The sequence below is a fragment of the Rhopalosiphum padi genome, chromosome 3 (assembly GCF_020882245.1).
Source record: "Rhopalosiphum padi isolate XX-2018 chromosome 3, ASM2088224v1, whole genome shotgun sequence".
Lineage (NCBI taxonomy): Eukaryota > Metazoa > Arthropoda > Insecta > Hemiptera > Aphididae > Rhopalosiphum > Rhopalosiphum padi.
In genome coordinates, this window is record NC_083599.1 from 653,307 (window position 1) to 676,554 (window position 23,248).

Genomic DNA, 23,248 nt, shown 5'->3' on the forward strand with positions numbered 1-23,248 from the left:
TTTTCTAACGGAAATGTAACTATTTTTAACTCGTATGTTTTCGCATAATACATTGAGCCTAATGCATATATTTGCATAATATTCTAGTACGAGTGTATTTATTGTGTTTAAGCCGGTAATATAGTTAAATTGATATAAAATATGTGGTGTTCGCGCCATTAGGCAGCGCGAGAATTATTGTGCCGCGACTGCGTACGTTGTCTCACTGTCGGCTCATGATAGTAATATAGCGATATGCTTTTATCGGACTGATGGTGAGCGGCGTGCGTAGGTCCAACGGTTATTACTTTTTATTTATATATTATATTTTACGTCTTCAATGTTCTCTAATGTCTTAAATCGTATGTAATGCTTTCAGTGCCACCGAAAGTCGATATTTCAATGTTTCTATTTGTTAAAGTGGTACTGAAATGCATTTTTTGTTAATATGTGTTTTTTCATTGGTCATTGTGTTTTTATGTAAAAGTTCGGCCAAAACCTCAAATTATTTTTCTACGTTCGCTTTTCTTTCTCTGCCTCTCGAGGTGCACGACAGTTCCCAGCCAGTGGTATTTCTTTTATTTAAGCAGTTTTTGTCAGCATTTTTGCATTGAAACATTTTTCACACCTTTAACCAGCCAGTGATTCTTCTTATTGTTCTCAACGTCTTGTGTATTTATATTGGTTTCTGTAAGTATCGTCATTATTCTTTTATAAAGCCATTAATGTTATTACCCACTTCAGGGCGACGATAGACATACTCGCAGAACCACGTGAATTAGTTGTTTGTATTTTTGGTTTCGTTGTGCGTGTTTTATTTGAGTTATTTGTCTGAGCTAGTGGCCTGTTAGCCATACGTTCTCGGGATTGTCATACATTTTATTTTATATTGTATTATTTTTATTGTGCAAGTTTGGGCATCCCGAGATAATAGCGTTCTGGTTCGAAGCCACCAATGGACATCAGTTCCCAGGTAATCGGCTGACAAGCCACATTATATTATTTATTATATTATTACATGGCTTATTATTATTATAGTGTTGTTGAGCTAGCATTATACATATTATATTTTTATACATTGTTGTCGAGCCAGCTTAGGCCAATTACATACTTTAATTATTACTACTGTGTATTGCACCAGCTTAGGTCAATCATAATAATATTGTTACCATTATTTTTTTACATTTTGTTATTCTTGTACTCTTGTTGAGCTAGTAAAGGCCAACAATATTATATTATTTTATGTATAAGATTATTTTTTGTATTGGATCATAACCATATATTTTTTGTTCATATTAGGTATTTTATGTTATATTTTATATTGTGCCAAACAGGCCAATTAATTAATTTATTGTTTTTATATACATACTGTATTGTGCCAAACAGGCCAATCAATTAGTTTATTGTCTTTTAAATATTGTATGCCAACCGGCCATCAATTATTGTTTTATTTTTAAACTGTTATATAACAAAATCTATTATTACAGAAAGTTATTTCTTGCAATTTATTTTTACAGTAGTAAATTCATTCTGATATCAATATAGTGTATAAGCATATCAGTGCCTTTAAGGCACAGAGGCTGTGTGCGTTCATGTGGTGATCATATGCAATTATAATACATAATCATCTACTGTTGAATGTGAATTAATATAATTTATCATAATTTATGAATATAAATAATTTTTGATTTTTAATGTCAATCATATTATGATGACAATCAGTCAATCACTGAAATATATCAATTAAATAAATATTTTTTTGTGCCTATCAATAATTTTTGTGCGTATCTTATAAAAATTGAATGCGTATTTTTAAATATTTTATAAAAACTAACGTATATTTTCTTGTTACTATTAGCATGTAAATAATACATCCTAGCCCTGTTAATAATATTTAGCTGGTACTTGTTTAATATATATTTTTAAATAATATAACTATTTAAACACTTTGGCGGTTAACCTCAACTTAAAGTTATGTGAATATATTATAATATATCAACAAAATATACCTAGCTAATAAAATTGGTACTCATCTACATTTACAATCAACTTTATACAGTGTACATATATTTTACAAATAGGTACTCTACTAATATACCTACTTATTTTGTTCATTATTTAAACTTTCGAGTTCAGTAACTTTTATTTTTAAAATAATCTATCTATGGTTTTCTTAAATTTGCTGTATTATGTTATATCTATTATTTACTTAGGTTCTAGATTAAATTTTATACTAAATTATATTAATTTTAACTAACCTAATAACCATTTATAAAAGGATCTTATGGTTATTATTATTTAACATATTAATAAATTATGTCTCGCCGAATTCACTATACCTAGTTTGTTGTAGTTTTTGGAATAAATTGAAGTAATTGATGTTAATAGAATTTGTCAACACCCAAATTTATCTAGAAATGATATACCAAATGATATACCAAATCAAGATATAATTGTTAGTAATAATGTTGTTGTTGCTAATGAAAGTCAAATATCAGATTTGATTTCAGATAAACTTAATTTTTCTTCATTCATACAATGTATTGAAGATAATAATTTATCTTATACTATTTCTGATACTGATCAAGAGTTGAATCATTTTAATTATTTTAATGATAATAAAGATTCAAAATTTAAATTAATTACTAAATGTTCAGTCACATTTAATATTACTAACAGCGCCTTATCTGCTTTGTTAAAGTCTTTAAAATCGTATAAATGTTTAAGTAATATTGTAAAGATGCTAGAACTATACTAAAAATTAATTGTTATCATTCAATGGAAATTTGTTCTGTACCCCTAGGGAGCTATCATCATTTTTGTACAATTATTAAAATACTTATAGGTATTGATGGATTACCTCTTACAAAGAGTTTGTGTAGTACATTTTGGCCTATTCTAAAATGTGTTCAGTTATTGAATTATCATTATATTTTTTTAATTGGTCTATATTGGGGTTATGAAAAACCTCTAGAGAGCAATTTATTTATAAAAAGTTTCATAAATGAGCTCAAATAATTGTCTATTAGCGGTATATTTACAAATGTATAGTTAGTGGGTTTTGTACTAAAGTACAGTTATTTAAAAATTATTCAATTTTATTGTTATTAACTATCATTATCATATTATGTAATATTATATCTGATATTTGATAAACACTATACAATATTTTCTTTTATGATTATTTTGACTAATTTAAATATTTCTTTTTTTTTAAATGATTCTAAAAGCCCAATTATTAAGTTATTGTCTTGAAACCGTAAATAAAAAAAGGTACAAATTTTAATGTATTAACTGTCCGGTATTTATTATCAAAATTATTTTTGTAACGCAGCTCTTATTTATTAAGTACTTATAATTGCCAACTCATGGTATAGCGAATTTCAAGTGACACTGAAAAACGTTTTTTATATTGTTATTCGTATTATGTAACGATATATTTAAGGAAACTGGTTTTGTTCATATATCGCGAGGTGTTTGTATTTGTATTCATTGTCTACTAACAGACGTCTCCGCTAATATTATATTTATTATTACATTCATTTTATATTTTTATATTAGATGTCACGCCATTATGATTTGGTAACCCTGTTCAGAGCCTACACTTTGTAAGTCATCAAAGTCAACTGCCATTTCCTAGGAGCTCGACGGTGCAACACTTCATCGGGTCCATCACCCGCCGACTACCATTGCGTCCTTGGTTGGTATGTGGAACATGTCCTATTCGTGTACTATTGGTAACGTATTTTCTTAGGACCATAATTTATAAACAATTTCTTTGGCCGGTATTCTTATTGTACATTTATATTATTATTCTTAGCATACGCTCATAGGCGTAAAACTACCTAGTACTCGTACAGTGCTCGAGTCCATATAAAATTAACTTATTAATGACCCGTAGTAATTATTATTATAACACATAATGAATTATGATATTTATGTCAGAATATATTGGGGGGGAGGGCGTGGGTTAGTGACTCTTTACCTGCTATCTTCAAATGATACTCCATAGTGAATCTGAAGCCTATAAAAGTGTGAGATTTTATAGATTGTGAACTTACCAGGATTTTTGTGAAAAGGGAATGTGAGTAATGTGACATACATGGAATATAATAAGGGTTAATACTCGTCTTAAGGTCGTATCGGGTAGATGGCCAATTTACAAAAATAAAAATATATTATTCACAAGAAATACTTAAATGTCTTATAAGAATACCGATTGCATTAAGAAATAATGAATGTCGAAAGAACAACTGTTGCCTGCGTGTTATTTCAGGAATGATCCAGCAATGATACATTATATTTACCTAGTATATTGGATGTGCTGTCAATAGTAAGCCAGATAGGGCTTGCGTGTATACTATCATTATCACAACTGATATCACCAATGCCTCAGAACTGCATCTGGGAAAGTGGGAATTGTCCAATGTCAACATCATACAAAGTGTTCTCGAGATCGCGTTGGGATTTAATCATTAGCTAATAATAAGTTAATTTTAAGCAATATTTTTGTACATGTCAGTGTGTGTATGTCTAGTTTCCATTTATTAAGTTCACTTATGTAACCGTGCGCAGTAATGATAAACAGTCAACGACAATTGTACAACGATTTGTTAATACATTTTGAGCGAGTGTCGTTTCGGTACAACATTGTAAGAGTTTCTCATTCCTTATTTAACGTACCCTACGTACCTATCGCAAATATAATTCTATTGTTCTGATCAACTTATTATTTTATTTATCATTCGGTTTTCTTTGAATAGCAATTAGTGTATGTAGTATATCATATATGTAATCATCATTCACTAGCCATCTGTGATTCATTACAATAGGTGGTCATTTTGTGTACACCATATAAAATAAATCCTCACACTTGCAGAGTATGTGATAAAATAACAATAATTTTATTTATTTAATTAAATTTAGAAAATTCTGTAAAATGAGAAAAGATATAATTTACTTAAATGTTTATTTCGCTTGCTAAATTAGAAGTCAGGACTATAAATTGAACCAGCACACACACTGATATGTAAGTTTAATTTAACCATTAAATGTACTTTACGTTAAAAACAGAACATGCACGTCATAAGGATTATAAGTTGTCATACGTATATGCTTTCTACAAATAATGCATGCATAAATTCTTAGATATCTAGCAATTACGATGACTAATTTATATTATACCCGCCAACTAGGAAAGAATAAATACTTCATTTGGTGCAAAACGTAGCATTCGTTTTATTTCGTAAAATTTGTTTAATTACAAAGAGATTATCACCATAAAACATGAATAAATAATAAATAAATAAAATAATTTCTAATTAACCATTATTAAATATCATAAGAACATTAAACACAATATCAAAAAATTTTTAAACATGCATTGATATTATAATTTGTTAAATGTATAAAATTAATATTTTTGAATAGTTATAAAATACATAATTCTTAAATTAATGTCTTGAAACCTTGACCATTAGATACAGAAATTCATTTTAATTTACCATTACTAACTATTACTTATACGATTTTCCTGATATTTCATAAATCAATATTTTATATTTTAATGTAGTCGAATGTAAAATATTAAAATTTTTTAAAACAATATAATACAATCAATTATTAAGTTAATGTATTGAAACCTAGACCATTAGATAGAGAAAATCATTATAATTTATCATTACTGACTGTTATTTAAACATTTTTATCTGATACATCATAAAAACTATAATCATGCTTTCATATTATAACTTATCATATGTATGAAAATCATATATTTAAATGATTGTAAAATACAGTTCTTAAGATAATATATTAAACCTAGACCATTTGATAGAGAAAATCATTCAAATTTACCATTACTAACTATTATTTATACAATATTTACCTGATACTTCGTAAAAACTATAAATCATGCAATTAAATGATTATTTTGATAAATGTCAAATATATAAATGTATAAATTATTATAAAATAAACAATTCTAACGTTAATATATTGAAGCCTTGACCAATTGATATATAAAATCATTCTAATTTACCATTATAAACTATTATTTATACAATTTTACTGATATTTCAGAAACCATTATTTTATATTTTAATGTAGTTAAATTTATAAAATTAAAATTGTTTATAATAGTCTAATAGTATCTATTGTTAAGTTAATATATTGAAGCCTTGACCATTTGATATATAAAATTATTCTAAATTACCATTATAAACTATTATTTTTACAATTTTTACCTGATATTTCATAAACACTCTAAATAATGCATTCATTCATTCATATTATAATTTGTTGTATGTATATCATTTATATTTTTATATAATTGATAAATAATCAATTATTAAGTTAATATATTGAAACCTAGACCATTAGATAGAGAAAATCATTCTAATTTACCGTTACAAACTATTATTTATACATTATTACCAGATACTTCATAAACACTATAAATCATATAATTTAATGATTATTTTGATAAATTTCAAATATATATATTTATAAATTTTTATAAAATTAATAATTCTAAAGTTAATATATTGAGGCCTTGACCATTTGATAGAGAAAATCGTTCTCATTTACCATTATAAACCCTTATTTGTACAATTTTCCTGATATTTCAGAAACCATTATTTTATATTTTAATGTAGTCATATTTATAAAATTATAATTGTTTATAATAGTCTAATAGTATCAATTATTAAGTTAATTTATTGAGGCTTTGACCATTTGATATATAAAATTATTCTAAATTACCATTATAAACTTTTAATTACACGATTTTACCTGATATTTCATAAACACTCTAAATCATGCTTTCATATTATAATTTGTCGTGTGCATAACATTAATATTTTTAAATGATTGTTAAGTAGATTCTGTGAGTTTCTAATAAAGTTATGTTCTCTTAAAGTTTCTTAAAGATATAACATGATGTATAGACAGTGTTGTATTCATATTTAAGACAAATTTTCCAAAGGTCATATATTTTATTCACAAAATTAACGATACAATTGTATTTTAAGTTTTTAATATCACATAATGCTTAAATATTGTCTTAATAAATGTTTTAAGATAACAATGAAGACAAATCTGTTAGTTCTGATGATTATAATAAAAAGGATGCTGTCAAGTCTTGAATTTATGACTAAAATATATAATAAAATTGTAAATAATTAAAAGAAAAAATTAAAACAATGATTTACTGTCATTCATTTGTGTACATAAACTCCTATAATTATTAGGGCGGTATAATGTAATTTAGTAAATTATCTTATTTATAGTTACTAATTTATGGTTTATGATTGTTAACTCTAATAATAACGCCCTTAGTAAGTTTTAAAAAAATGAAGAAAGCTTAGTATACATTAAAAGATTTTTTTTCACAATAATTGTTTCTACTTTTTTATATTTAGGTATATCGATTTGTTTTAATTTTTGTAATTATATTAGTTTATTCAGCAGCTGAAACATTTTAAATAAATGGAAGTGATGACGGTGTTATATGAATATTCAACTACAACAAACATTTTTTTGATTTGTGGTTATTAAAGTTAACAATTATTATTTTTTTTCATTTTCAAACTATTTTCATGATTACAATATCAGTAACTTCTGATAAGTATAAAATGTCTATAGTACAGACAAACATATCTTAATTTTCAATCAAACAAATTTTACATGTTTTCAATTATGAAAACTTTTTTTATATAAGGTCATCAACAAATTTACCAAGTCAGCTATTTATAATGAAGTTTTAATCCATTTTTTTTTTTTTTATAATCAAATTTATAATAGGCTTACATCTTATTGGTTTTATTAATTAGTAAGATCATATATAAGATAATAATTTTCAATCGTAATTATGTATTTTATTTTGTTCAATTAAATAACTATACATTTATATTTTTTTTTTGTATAAAACAAAATAAATAATATTTATTACTTCATTTTATAACTATTCTGTGTTATTTAATGGATTTCAATTTATATGTTGGTATTATTTTTATAATCTAATGCATTAAATTTAAATTTATTGGATATGTAATAACAAAGCTTAATCAGATATCAGTTATGTTATTCTTCTATTTTTCCAGTAGCTTAAGTTTCTATAGAGAAAATGAGTTCAGACAAATTTGAGTAGCGTTTCTTCTCTTAGATATACGAAAAGAAAATTAAAGACCTCGTAGATAGACTTAAAAGAAAGCCAGAATGCTTGTCGTCAATTGTAAAATGTTTATAAAAAATACTTAAGAGAATTTAGACAGTTTTATTAGAAATGAAATAAACTCACCTAAAATAGTGTAAGTGATTCAGCTAGTGCTTAAAATAATGAATTTATTAAACTTTCATAATTATCATTATGTAATTTTAATTGTTTTTTTATAATACATAATAGTACAATTGATGACAAATATAATAAAGAAAAATGCAAAAATGAATTATCAAAAAAAGAACTATATGAATCACAATCGATAAATTCGGCTGAACTCAAGTATGTAAATGTGCATTTGTTTAATTTAAGTCTGTAAGGTTTGATTATAATTGAATATTGCTAAATATTTTGCACAGGGTGTCGTGTTCAACTTTTCTCAAAAAAACATGGTATCGTTTAGACAATTGATTTCATACGAGCTAACAGTGAATAGGTTAGTGGATGGTTACATGTTGATGGAATGGATATAAATTCATTCATCATGAGTGTTAAAATTTATTTTTAAAATACATTTTTTATGATCATCTTATTATTAAAAAAATATTAACTATTAAACTTGAACAACAAAATATATAAATTAAACCAAAACCTATAATATAATTTATACCAATATAAGGGTAAATAAAAAAAAAAAATTGAAATTAATAAACCTAATAAAGAAGAAATTATAAAAATAAAAACATTTATATTACTTGGATAATTAACTTCTTTTATCAGTTATGTTATTCTTCTATTTGTCTAGTTCAATCTTTTCCTAACACTTTTATACTTCTAAAATATTTTTATATTTTTCACTTGCTCTTCATACAATTAAAGGACCATGAAACAAAAAAAAATGACTTTGATTCAATTAATAGGTAATTAATTAATATAACTAACGGTGGTATTAAAATTTGTGTACGTTGATTTGTTGAGGCGCTAGAGCTCAAGAGAGATAGGCGCGTGACGTCATAAGATCACACGGCGCGGCGGCGGCCTATACTTTTATACAGAAATCGCCGACACGGCCTAGGTTATTTATTTATATTTTTTGTTATATTTACCAAATTTACAAATCAAGACAATAATCATAAGAATGTGGGTTTTAATACAATTTGGTGTACGTTTGGTCGTATTAAATTTAAATGTATATAATTAATGTTTATTTCCTATAAGTTAATATAATATTAGAATTTAGAATAGCTAATGAAATAATATTTTTTCGATATTTCACATAAATATATATTTAAATATTACATATATATATATATATATAAATAAATATGTATTATACTAAAAAATAAAAATTACAATTTAAACATTTTGAACAGAATTATAAAATTAAATTGAAAATCTTGAATATCTTTTAGAACGTATTTCTTCAATATTTGGTCTTGGTATTGGAGCTATAGACTTGGGAATTTCTATTTCTTCTGGAATTGTTATAATGCTATATTCGTTTGTTTTTTTTTTTAGCTAAATCGAGTACTTCATGCATAATTTGTTTTCGCCAATCAGTATCAATACGCTCATATACATTCTTTATTGTATATTTTCCTAACGGTTTTGAATATACCATTTTATCACCTACTAGTGTTTTATTTGTATTGTAATTATGGTCCAATATAGCCAAAATAGATCTTATGTACATACCTCTATATTTCAGATGTATCCGTTTTGGCATATATTTTAACCTTACATTATGATAAGATTCCAAACGGCCAGTATGCACAAAATTTTTTGCATGTGGCAAATCTTTTATAAAATCTTTTGCAGTTATAACTTTTTTTAATGCATAATATGATTCATCATCAGATTTTAACCACAATTTTTTATTTATTTCTTCATCTGTTAATGGATCATGATCGCATGTTTTTATTACTCCATTTTCTTCCCATTCGTGTTCATTTTTTATATGATGTAGTAGAGACGTGAATTTTTCAACTAATAATTGACCGTCACCTTTGCAGTTTTGCGAAGCCCACCAGAGATGATTATTTATACTACTTTTCCATAAATAAGCTTTTTCATGTTTTTTTTCTAATGTTTTCATTTTTTTCATCAAACTTTTAGATAGGTGCCACACATCAAATTCATGTTGTATTTCAGGATGTTGTGTTCTAATGTAAAAACGAATTCCTATATGTCGATCAGTAAGAAATAATTTAATATTGCAATTTTGATTTTTGGTCAGATCATTAAGTAATAGTTCACAACCTTTTCTTTCCAAGTCACCTTTTACCATACCTTTTTGAACAAGTTTAAAGTCTACTATTTTTCCACTACGTAAATCCATTACCGAATAGATACAATACTTGGCGCAAAAGCCTGGAGAGTCATACTGCCCATCTCCAGCTAACCAAATATCATTTTCTGAATTTTTAATAGTATCAATTGTACTTTTCTTATGATCTTCCCAAATATTACAGATGATTGGTCCAGTATAACGCTTAATTATTTTATCATATACCGGACGAGAAAAAAATGATAGTTTTAACGAATCACAAAAAGCTACCATTTGTGTATATAGAATTCCAGATAAAGTCAAAGCAGATCCAATTAATATATTTCCCAATGGCCGTTTATTAATCTTATTTTGTGAACGCCAAATTAATTTATGGTTTCTATCACATATAGTTATAACAGATAGCAATGCCCCTTGGATATAATGTTGGACGGTTACAACTGTAGATTTACATTGACGGCAACGGTTAAAAAGTGGCAATAAACAATCCCAAAATACAAAAAAACAAGAATTATCTTCAATGTTTAATGATAGTTTTTGCCGTGTCTGTTTACATTCATATATTTCTTCTTCTTCATACTCTTCTTCTTCTTCTTCTTCTTCTTCTTCTTCTTCTTCTTGGTTTTCTATTTCAAAAGATATGTCATTTGTAGGCTTATATAATTTGTAGTTTTCATTGCCTAAATCACACTGTATGCCTTTATCATTCGGATTATCATTGAAGTAAATACAATTTGGATTATTGGTATCTAGTAAATTATCTTCATCGGAATCAGATTCATTAAAATTGTCTACGAAATTGTCAATTTTAAATTGTTTTACCGATGTGCTTGTTGAATTTTGTTTTGATATAATATCTTCTACGTTTCTTTTTCGGGACATTCTTATACTTCGAGATGTTTTGGGTCTAAGATCATCAACTTTGTAAATAGTTGGAATAGAATCGGAATTTAAATATAATTTTATTTTTTCATTTGGCAGTAGCTGTTTTTTTAGTTTACTCGATTCTGTAAAATCTTGTTCTTGAAAATGTTTTGAACATATTCTAGATCCATTACCCGGAACAAAATCTTTACGTTTACAAAACACTAACCATTGTTTAAATCTAAGTGGTGATTTATTTCTTTTTGGAAAACTATAAAAATTTATATTTTCAGATTGACTGCAAGTTGCCCTTTTCTTATCGTTATTTGAATTACATCCAAATACAGAACAAAGAACCATTTTACCCCTAAAATAAATTACACCATTTTGTTTTAATTTTAAATTTTAATGTACGAGTGCCTACTACTTATATGTACCTACCTACTTTAATATCCAAACATAAAGTATATTTTAATATTAATTGATATGGTTATAGGACATAAATAAAATATTATAAAATGGGCTTACATTAAAATAGATATATTTATTTTTTTATTTTTAAAAATTTAATTATAAGAAGTGTTCTTATTAATATTACAAATATTGAAATATATATATTTTATATAGTAATAATAATTTATTATATAATATGTATGATAATTTATTATAACTAATATATTTTGTTTACAGTGTAGATGATTTATAACCAACATAACAACCGTCTTGTTCCGGATATTTCTGTCGTATTTTATTTACAACACAGGATGGAATAACAATGCGATTACCTATACAAAACCAAAAATGTAGACATTTGTATTTATACGTTTCATATTGCATTATATTATCAATGGACTTATAGTCATCCTACCTTTTCCTATAGAATTCCACGAGTTTATCCAATAAGTAAATTGTTTATAACAAATATACCTCCACATCTTATTAGTTGGCTGTGATGAACATAACGATTTTTTTTTGCTTTTATTTTTTGATTTAACAATAATTTGTTGCCGTGTAATATTAAGAACCTAATAAATGTAATAAAAATATCGTAATTTAAATTAAAAAAACTGAATTGATTGTGTTTCTATTATGTAGGTTGTAGGTAGGTCTACCTAATCGATGACTTACTTCTTCGTCTAAAATAATTTTTGAAAAAGAGCTTATTTCCGTTATACAGGGTTTTTTGTTACTATGTGGTAATAACTTATGTAATTTTTCCAACTCAAAACAACAAATACATTCTTGGTCAGTAGTAAATCTAATACATTTATTACATATACACCAATCGTTTACATTCATTTTTGAACGACCTTCTAATCGTACTCCTATATCTGGTTCATTTGTACCTGGCTGAATATCAGCCATATCAATATCGTTCAGAGTGGGCTCAAAACTATATGGACGTATTGACATATTTAAATATTTGTAATACACTGTCAAAAACCAATAAAAATTGTTTTAATACATATTTTGCTTATACGAGAACACTTCTTATTATAAAATGTAACATAATATAAGGTACTTAACTACTTCAACTTTATATAAAATATTTAAGTATGTAATTAACAAATTATTATTATTAATAAATAAAATAAATTTGACTATAGTATTATAATATTATAATTTATAATACATTACTTTACCTCGTAAAATAAGATCCCAACGATAAAAATATAAAAGTTGAAAACTACGTTCGTTTACAAAGACGTGTAAACGTAAAATGCGGTTGATCGTCGTTCATCGACATAGAACACGTTTTATTTTTAATAAAAATATAATTATTCAAATGCAGTATTTTTATTCGTCCGTTCATTGTTGTGACTACGAAGTTATTTATAGCAGAATTTAATATAACAAAATGTATAAATAATAACCTAGGCCGGCGTCGGCGATTTCTGTATAAAAGTATAGGCCGCCGCCGCGCCGTGTGATCTTATGACGTCACGCGCCTATCTCTCTTGAGCTCTAGCGCCTCAACAAATCGACGTACACAAATTTTAATACCACCGTTAGTTATAGTAATTAACTATCTATTGAATAAGTAAAAATCATTTTTTTGTTTCATGGTCCTTTAAGAGAGGAATGTCTGTTTCTATATACAGTGTAGAATAACAAATTTGTTATAACTTAATTAGTGGACTTCTAATAACTTTTGAAAAATTTTTCACGTAAGTTATCAAGTGTTTTACTACAGCAATCTTAAATGCGAAAAATAATATATACCTAGCTAAGGTTTGTAAAGTTTAGATGGGAACATTTAAACCATAAACAATAAAATTCTAAAATTGTATCAAAACTAGGTGAAAACTAGTGCCAACATTATTTTGGAGAGCTAGTTTTCTAATCATGTCAAATAAAGTTTACATAAGACATATGAGTTCTGAAAATTGTTTATACATAATTAGTAGTTGTAGTAATACTGGACAATTTTAAAAAATGCATCAGTGATGTAGCATTTACTTACCTAACAGTTAACACATAGGTATCTATTTAAATACTAATTAGGAATAAACTGGCATTATTATACACTATGATATTGTAGTCTTAGAATTAAACATCATAGAAATAATGTTATTTAAATCATGCTAAAAAATTATAGACTACAAACATGACATTTAAAATTAATACTATTTATTAAAACCCTACACTGTATTACTTTTTTTTTTCTAAAAATATATTAATAAACTTGGTACAGTTTTGGACTATGGGAATGAGGATTATGGGATAAAAATGGATGGGGTTAATACAGCTTATTTTTATTTCGGAATGTGGAAAACATAATTTTCTTAGCATTCACGAAGGTAGCCCAATGTCATGGTAACTTCTATATACTTCATCCCATGTGATTTTATTTTTTAAGGTGTGCAAAACCACCGGAATATGGACGGCGCTTTAAAGGAGTAGTTAATGGTCTTTTTTCTTAAGATTTTTCAATATGTCCGCATATCTTACACATAAATTAATGTCTATTAAATATCCACAAATGTTGCCTACTCATCATCATCATTTGACAAGGTAGAAGATTTTGAATACGAAATGTTGTTAAATTATTCTAATTGTTTCTATATAATTGTTTTAGATAACACAAGAGAAAATAGAATTTGTAATAACTTTTCCGTATGGATACCATGCTGGTTTTAACCATGGTTTCAATATGGCAGGATCAACAAACTTTGCATCGCCCCGTAACTAATATACATTTCAAACTACTTACAATACACTCAATTGTCTAGTTGGTATCATGAAACCCGGAAATATAGATTAAATAAATGGTTCTTATTTACCATAACTAGCTTCCATTTAATTCATTTAAGCTCATATTCATAAACACTATAACACATGCTATCTTATGTTAATTTTAACACATTTTAAAAATTCATACTTTTAACCGCTTATAAAACACTGTACTCTTAAGTTATTCTCCAATCATTATACATATTTAACTGAATACATTTTTTTAGATGGCAGTACAGCAGATCACTCAAGGAATGCTGAGACATGAATTCACATTTCTACCACGTGGTACAGTTTCAACATCCTATGTTTAAAATGGACGAAAAGATACTAAAAATATTCATGTTTTAATTCAATGTACATAGAATGGTTATTAAATATAATTAATAGTAAATCAATAGTAGTGTAACAAAAAGTTAGTGTCATGAAACCCTTAAAATAGATTTAATAAATGGATCTTCCCAGATAGCAAAAAAATATTTATTTGACATTGAAAAAATATTTTGTATGTAATGAACATGATTATATAAATGTTTTTTTTCTACATTTTTTTGATTACAAAAATGTTAAAATAATATTTATAAAATAATGGTTGGCCACTAAAGTTACATTTTATAAATATTATTTTAAGAATATTATAAGAACATTATTATAAGAATATTAAAAGAACATTATTATAAGAATATTATTAAAATGTTATCAAAATAACATTTATAAAATATAACTTCAGTGGCCAACCATTGTTTTATAAATATTATTTTAATATTTTTGTAATCAAAAAAATGTAGAAAAAAATATTTATATAATCATACTTTTTACATACAAAATATTTTATCAATATCATATAAATAATTTAAATTAGTTTAAAAATTATAAATGATTATATTTTTACTTTAGTTCTATTATAATAACGAGTATCAAAATATTATTTCAAATGGTACCTTTTTATTATTATAACACAATATAATAATTTCCATTTTTTTTATGCAAATTAAATATTTTATTATATATTCTGTATTAGAATCATGTGATTAAATATACATCAACAGCACCAATAAATTATAACACTAATAATATAAACTTATATTAACAAATTTATTATTAGAGTAGATATATTTTACTACAGTCATAATCATAAATAACAATGATTACATTTAATATTATTATAATGTATTTGATTGTAGTTCCACAATTTTGTGCTCTCTAAATTTCGCACCAGCTATAAAAATTTTCATAGGTTGTTCCACATCAATTTTATCGTGCTTTTGATAACGTTTCATGTTTTTCACAGCATCTAAAATTTTAAACAAAGTTGTAATATTTCTGTATCAACTTCATAGTAAAATGTCTATAATTTACCAAATATAATAGAGCTAGCTCCAAGAGTTGAAAACACTTTTTTTTTCTTTTGCCCCTTATAACTATACTCTTGTAGTAAAGTGTCTTTGAAAAGAAAACGCATCATAGCCCTTATGGTACTTGGTAATGTATTGCGCACATAACGGGCAAGTTCAGCCACCTAAAGCATAAAATTATGGAAAAATTATACTTAGGTAATTTAAAATTAATTTACACAATTAGTCATTAAACCCATATTTATATTTATTCATAAATAAATATATAAAATTAAATATATATAACAACTCACCAATTGTATCCTATAATTGTTATCTAACAGCTTATTTTCAAATGTTTGAAGAGCATCTTCATCCACTAAAGGAAAATCACTGTTTAGTGATATAAATAAATCTGATACACTTGCATCTTTGTTCAATTCAGCATTGCTGTTCATTGTGTTGTTTCTGATCATTTCTTCAATTTTATCAATCTTTTCATGAAGTGATCTCATTTCATACTTCAAATTTAACACGTTACGGTTAATTTTTTCAAGAGTATCTAAATTCAATTTAAAATATCCGGAATTACTTTATTGTTATCTTGATAATTTTTGGGCTTGACACGAAATATCATAAAAATATAAAATTTATTTTTAACTATATATCTTTATACCATCATAATGTTATTTTAAAAACCATTATTTACCATTATTATGAAATTTACTTGTTTACATTATTATATAATAGTATTTGATAAATACACTTTTAAATTTTATTAGATAATAAATAAAGGCAAAACAATATGATATTCTTTAATATGAATAGATTTAAAATTAAAACTGTAATTGTTATTTAATTTTTTAAATACTATATTATTATTTTAAAATAAACTTTATCACATCATCAGTTTCCTGGCCATACAAATAAAATATTTATTGATTTTTTATTGCCATGAAAGAAGTTTGGGAGTACCTCAAATTAACATAAATAATAAATACATACCACTTTTATCATTGAAGACATTATTTATCTGCTTTTGACTAGATTGAGAAGTACTTGCAATATAATTTTCATGAGTCACCTTAAATGGTGATGATGAAGTATTAATGATTGACGTAGTATGTTTGTTACTATCAAAAATTGAAATTTCTTGAATTTGATCTGAAATAATAATATATTGTAAATTCTAATTAAAATTTAAAATAATTTAGTAAATCAATTTATTTACCAGGATTTTTGAGTTTTTGAATTTTGTTTGACATAATATATGGGCTACGTGAAGAACAATTGCCGAAGTCTAATTTTTTCCTTGCTGAGAAATGTTTTGGCGATGACAATTTACCTGTAATAATATGTTCTAATAAGCATTTAATATTACTAAATAATAAATGTATAAATATCTAATACTTAAAATCATCTAAAAGTATTTATTTACATCATTATCAATATATATAATATGTACAAAGCAAATACTATATTATATTTAAAATATAACTAACTAATTTATAAGAAGATAATGGAGTTATTGAGTTTAATAGAATATTCTATAAGATATTTAAATAATAATAATAATAATAAAAATATTTAAGAAAAATAGATCAGATTCTCACAGATTTAATAACTAGGTAAATCATTATCCAATAGTAATATTAAGTATCAGAAATTAATTTTTATAAATTATTCAATAATGATATCATCAATGAGTATAATATAAATTAATAAAGAATTAAGATTATTATAATTATCTTCCTAGTATAAATTGAATTAAATTAAATGGCCTGGTAAATGTAATTTTAAAGAATTAACCACAATATTAATATTTTATATGGCTATTGGTAATATATATTAATGAAATGAGGAAAACATGATACATTTTCAATTTTTCAAAAATGCAAACATAACATTAATTTTACCTTGAACAGTATTTAATGCTGGAGAGTATAGTGGATCAGTATCACTATCATCTGAAATTACAAAATATAATTTAATTTAATTTATATAATTTAATCTCATAAAATTACAAAAATAAAGATAAATTCAAATTTATTTATTTACCATAAACATCACCAGAATCTGGGCTCCAGAAATTTGCAATGTCTTTAGTTTGTTTATCAAGCGATAGTTTTCTTTTCAATTTAGGTTTATTTTTGTCATTTTCTTGAGAAGATTCATTTGTGGACAAATCAGATGTTAGTTTAGCCAGATTAGCCTTTTCCTCGGCAATTTTATAATTATCTGTATATTGAATCAAAGAAAATAATATAATTCAATTAAATTGCTGAAAATTTAAAAACAAGTTCATACTTAAATCTTTTCCTAGTTTGCGAGCACTTAAATAACGAAAACATTTTTCATTTGGCGATACTTGACTATCTATGTATGATCTTAAATTTTTTTTTGGCCAAGCACACATTTCATTGTTAAACCAATTTGATGGGACAACTTCTACGGAATTGTCTTTGAAAGCAACAATTGACCACATTATACTATAATAAAAATTTTTCCTTTAATAATTTCAAAACCAACAAAAAATTTTTTTTCAAGTTAAAATATAATATAAATAAAAAAAATTAGGAATGTAAGATTTAACACATAATAAATATAAAATTATCTTGATACTTATAATTATAATAAAAAAAAATTATAATAATAATATATTAAGTACAAATATTACAAGTATTACAAGTAAAGTTATAAAAAGGTTTATATTTTGGTAGAATGAATAATTGGTAGAGCAATAAATTTATTGTTATTAGGTAAAAGTATAACTTTTTTTTTAATACTACCAATTTCATACCAATTAAAATTATTATACAATTCATCAACTATATAAATGTCTAATTTGGATGATTTTATAGGATTATTAAACATTATGTGTTTGTTTTTAAATTTTTTACATATTAAAATAACTTCATTTAAATTGTTGTTGCATATTATATTAAAAACTTTTACAACATCATCATCAATAGTTAGAAGGTAGGAATCAGCTTCTATGTTTGTTTTTATTGTCATTGTTTCCAATACGATACAGGTAAATTGGTTTCCTTTCAATGCATTTTCTAATATTGGTCCACGTACATGTGGTCCACTAAGTTGATATGGAGCAATTTGAGTTTGAATTTGAGTTTTTAAATTACAGATTTCATTATACCTTTTGACAATTTGTTGCAAAGGCTTATCCGGTTTCCTCAACATTTTTTTTAGAGAACCCATGAAATTTTCAAACGGAAATGCTGAACAGTTATCAAGTGGTCCAAACTTATCATAGTCGTCACAAATATGTGTCAGGCCATGTACATTATGGGATATCAAATAAGAACCATAAATATTTTCAAAGTTTTTTACAAAATTGTCTAATAATTTTCTGGCAATATTGATAAATTTAGCATGGTCTGGACTGAGCAGTAAAGTCATTGCTATACTCAAACCAAAAAAATGTTTCCAATGTTCAACAGTCAATACATTTTTAGTCACAGTTGTACCAACATATAACAAAAACATGCGAAACTCTGTTGCCTTCCAACGGTTTACTTCATCAAGCTTACGAGTTTTTCTGGCAAACTCGCATGGAATATTAACTTTAATATCTTCAAGATGTTTTGATATTTCTCTGATTTTCCATGAAGGATATCTAATACTTACTGGACCTTTGATCCACAAAAGAATCAATTTCCTAACAACACCAAGACACACTAAATGCATGTAATCCAGTGAAAAATTGTTTACCACATCAAATGAAGGTAATGTTGATATGAGAGATACATTACCAACATGATGGTCTTCATTGGATTGCATTACATAATTTTCATGTGTCCTCTTAGATGGACACCTTGTAGGCGAAGTAAAGGGAAAACACAATCTATTTGATAAATATAAACCTTCATGTTCGCACCTTGAACACGAAAAAAATCCACTGTGTCCTTTAGTTTTTAATAAAAACGATTTTGCTGGTGCATCACAGCAAAATGTGTCTATATACAAATTATACACTTTATTATTAATACAAATACCAGTATTATTTAATAAATGTGCTTCGTCAGTAAATGATTTAATAAAACTGTTGCTATCAGCAGGTTTTTCTTTGCCACAATAAAGTCCAACTAGAAAAACTTTGTTATTTTCCGGACGAATGTATGCTAGTATAGGCCAAAATTGTTCTGGATTACTTTTAAAAATTGGTAACCCATCAACTCCTACCACAATATGGATATCATTATTATTTTTCAAACATTCTGGAAAATTGTTTTTAATACCATTCAATATACCAAAATGGTGATATATTCCAGGTTCAACAGTTTCAAAATTATAGGGCTCAACAGTTTTTGATTGCAAAATAGTCCTTGAATCTTTAGGCAAATCTTTAAAACATTTATGTTGTTTTAAAACAACTAATAGTTTATTTAATGCATTTTGTGGAATATTAAAATCAACAGCCCACTTAGCAATTAATGTACGGAAAAGAAAAGTTTGATCATATGTTTCATTTATAAAATAATCTTCATCTTGTTCAGATTCTGATGAAGATGAAGTAAATATTACGCTTGATTTTTTATTTAAAAACTCAAAAGTTAAATCTTGATTTTTTACTATTTCTTGAGGGTTCTGATTGGTAGAAGATTTGTCAATTGTTGCATTTAGTGGTTGAAAGCCTGATTGATTGTTTGTTTGAGAAGAAAAATTGCTATTTATTGTAGTAGGACCATAATTTGAATCACCCATAACAATTCCATTATCCCTTTCTAATTCTTCTTGAATTCGTCTTCGTTTTGATCGAGCACTTAAATGAGATTTTTTTTCAAAATCCATCTTACAAAATCTAATAGAAATTAAAGCAGAAGTTCCCATAAAACCGCAATAATATATATATATTATTGTTATTATCCATAAATAATAATTGAATAATTTGTGTCCAATAAGTATATAATTATAGTATGAATAAAAAAATATGAATAGTTAAAATTGATAGAATTTATGATAAATATTAAGTTTTAAACAAATGTCTAAAAATTATATGTTTAAAATAATATTTTTGGGATATATGTACTATATTATGTACCTACTGCACTGGGTATAACTTTCACGATTTAAATATTTTATAATATGTAGTAGGTGCATTTGGGTATATATATTATATATATATAATGAGCTTACACCCAATAGTACTAATGTGTGATTTAATAATATTTCACAATTTTATACTTCATGAAATATTATAATACTATATGCATATGTAATATATGTACCTAAAATGTGTGCATATATTCTTCTATGAGTATTTAGTTGGATAATACATATAATAGAATAAGTGAGACAACTTTTTATTTCAAAATGTAAAACAAAATAAAAATAAAATCTAGTAGTAAATAGTACCTAAAATTAACTACCTATAAAATAATAGTACCTAGGTAGGTACTCAACTTTTTAGATACCAAATAATTATTAAATCAATGACAAATAATTTTACACTAATTTCTAACAAGAAATTAATTAACATTCTCTTCTCCATCACTGAATATTAATAATAATAATAATAATAATAATACAATCGAGTAAACAGTTGAAATAACTATATAGTGTTATGTTGTGTAAGAACAGTTTATGAATTAAATAAAAACAAAATAAAACATAAAACATTAAAAATTTAAGGATCATATAGGTACCTAGGAATTTACTGTTTCACTCTATTGTGTTATATATTTATATAACAACTAATATGTTAGTTAAATACAATTGATAACTTATTAAAAGAAAACTTTATCCATTATATTATACACATTAAAACTAAAATAAGTATGTTGTACGTACTACGTGCAATATATTTTAAGATTACTTACACATTACTAATGGATAGGAATAAGTATATTAATTGAGAAATGTATATAATAAAACATTTTGAATAGATAGAAATCAGATTTTTAAAGAATAATAATATAGGTACGTACCTATTATTAATACTATATATTATACTATATATACTATTTATACTATTTGTACCTACTACCTACCTATAGTAACAACTTACAATTGTATTTAAATAAACAATAAAAAAAATTAAAAATATCAAAAAATTAAAATTTGTATGTACCTTATTATATTACTTACCTATAAAACAGTTGTCTGGGTAGACACTTCTGTAGTTTATTGAAGACTGAAGTTATAATAATATAATGATAATTAATAGCCAAAGTGCCAAAGCCAATCGTAATATAATAATATTATTTCACCAAAGTAAAATGTAATGTGCACAATACCGTAAAATCTGAACAATATGATACATATAGACACGGAGTATTTACGAGTAGCGGCTATACCTTCGACGTTCCATGGAAAAATAACAGTGAGAAGATATGTGTTTATTGTGACTGCAAGACACACGGACGGTTATTACTGGGAAAATCCTAAATCGGGTAAATGCATTCGTTATCGTCGTCTTCGCCATCGTCCGATAGCCGTATTTCTAATTTTAAATCAAAGTGGGGAATAATTTTATACTTAATAGTTAATACAGATAATATTTTAGTCGGTGTCTGACGACTATTATTATATATTTATATAACAATGGTTACTATATTGTTAACACTATTTTTTTTATAGACCAACTATGCGATTTTATTCGCTTAAACGTTACAACACAAAGCATTTAATATAATCAATAATCATTTTACGCAATTAAAAGCCGCAGCAGATATCATCATTACCTATTTTAATTATTTGATATAAAAATTAAAACAATCGTGGAAACACGCACTAATACATTATTACATATGTAATGCAGATCGTGGACGCGCGAATAATAACTTCAATTGATTTGAATATCTTATTCTTTCAAAATTAGTAAGAACAGTATTTAAGTATTATAAGAACTACGATAGAAAAAGATGCCTTAAAATCCATTGTAAATAAATAGGTACTCCAAGAGTAAAAAAAGCTAGAGGTCCTCGGGAGAGGAAGAGGAAGTCTAATATAAGACCATAAAAACATAAAATCTATTGTCTTATACGCATAAAAATACATATAAAATTTAAATAGGTACTTTAAAATTAAAATCCCAGTCATAATTATTATAAGACAATAAATTTCTTAATATCTTACAATATAAAAATAATATATACTACCTATCAATATTATTTTAGTATTTCATTTTTAATATTATATTAATCAAATATTAAAAATATAATTTAAACAACCCATTTTTGATAACGTAATGATAATATATTAAGAATATTATTTAAACAATCCATATATATAACATAATAATAATATATTCAGAATATTATTTTATTATTTCGATTGTGATGTCATATAATTAATACATTCATAATATAATTTAAACAATTCGTTTTTAATAACATATTAATAATATAAACAGAATATTATTAAATTATTTCA

At 25.2% G+C, this 23,248-nt stretch overlaps 1 protein-coding gene and 1 long non-coding RNA gene across 2 annotated transcripts; one reads left to right on the forward strand and one right to left on the reverse strand.

Moving 5' to 3' along the window:
- Positions 1–223: 223 nt before the first annotated feature.
- LOC132927876 (uncharacterized) lies at positions 224–14,885 on the forward strand. Its single transcript, XR_009661875.1, has 9 exons — positions 224–669; positions 892–952; positions 3,541–4,468; positions 8,082–8,288; positions 8,384–8,479; positions 8,557–8,633; positions 14,149–14,303; positions 14,368–14,560; positions 14,750–14,885. It is a non-coding gene; the product is annotated as an uncharacterized LOC132927876 (long non-coding RNA).
- Positions 14,886–15,653: 768 nt separating this feature from the next.
- Positions 15,654–16,384, reverse strand: LOC132923881 (uncharacterized). Its single transcript, XM_060987865.1, has 3 exons — positions 16,171–16,384; positions 15,882–16,041; positions 15,654–15,816 (listed from the first exon to the last, which is right to left on the reverse strand). Exons 1-3 carry the CDS (start codon positions 16,369–16,371, stop codon positions 15,686–15,688), a joined length of 492 nt encoding a protein of 163 aa, XP_060843848.1. The 5' UTR covers positions 16,372–16,384; the 3' UTR covers positions 15,654–15,685.
- Between the last annotated feature and the right edge of the window lie 6,864 nt (positions 16,385–23,248).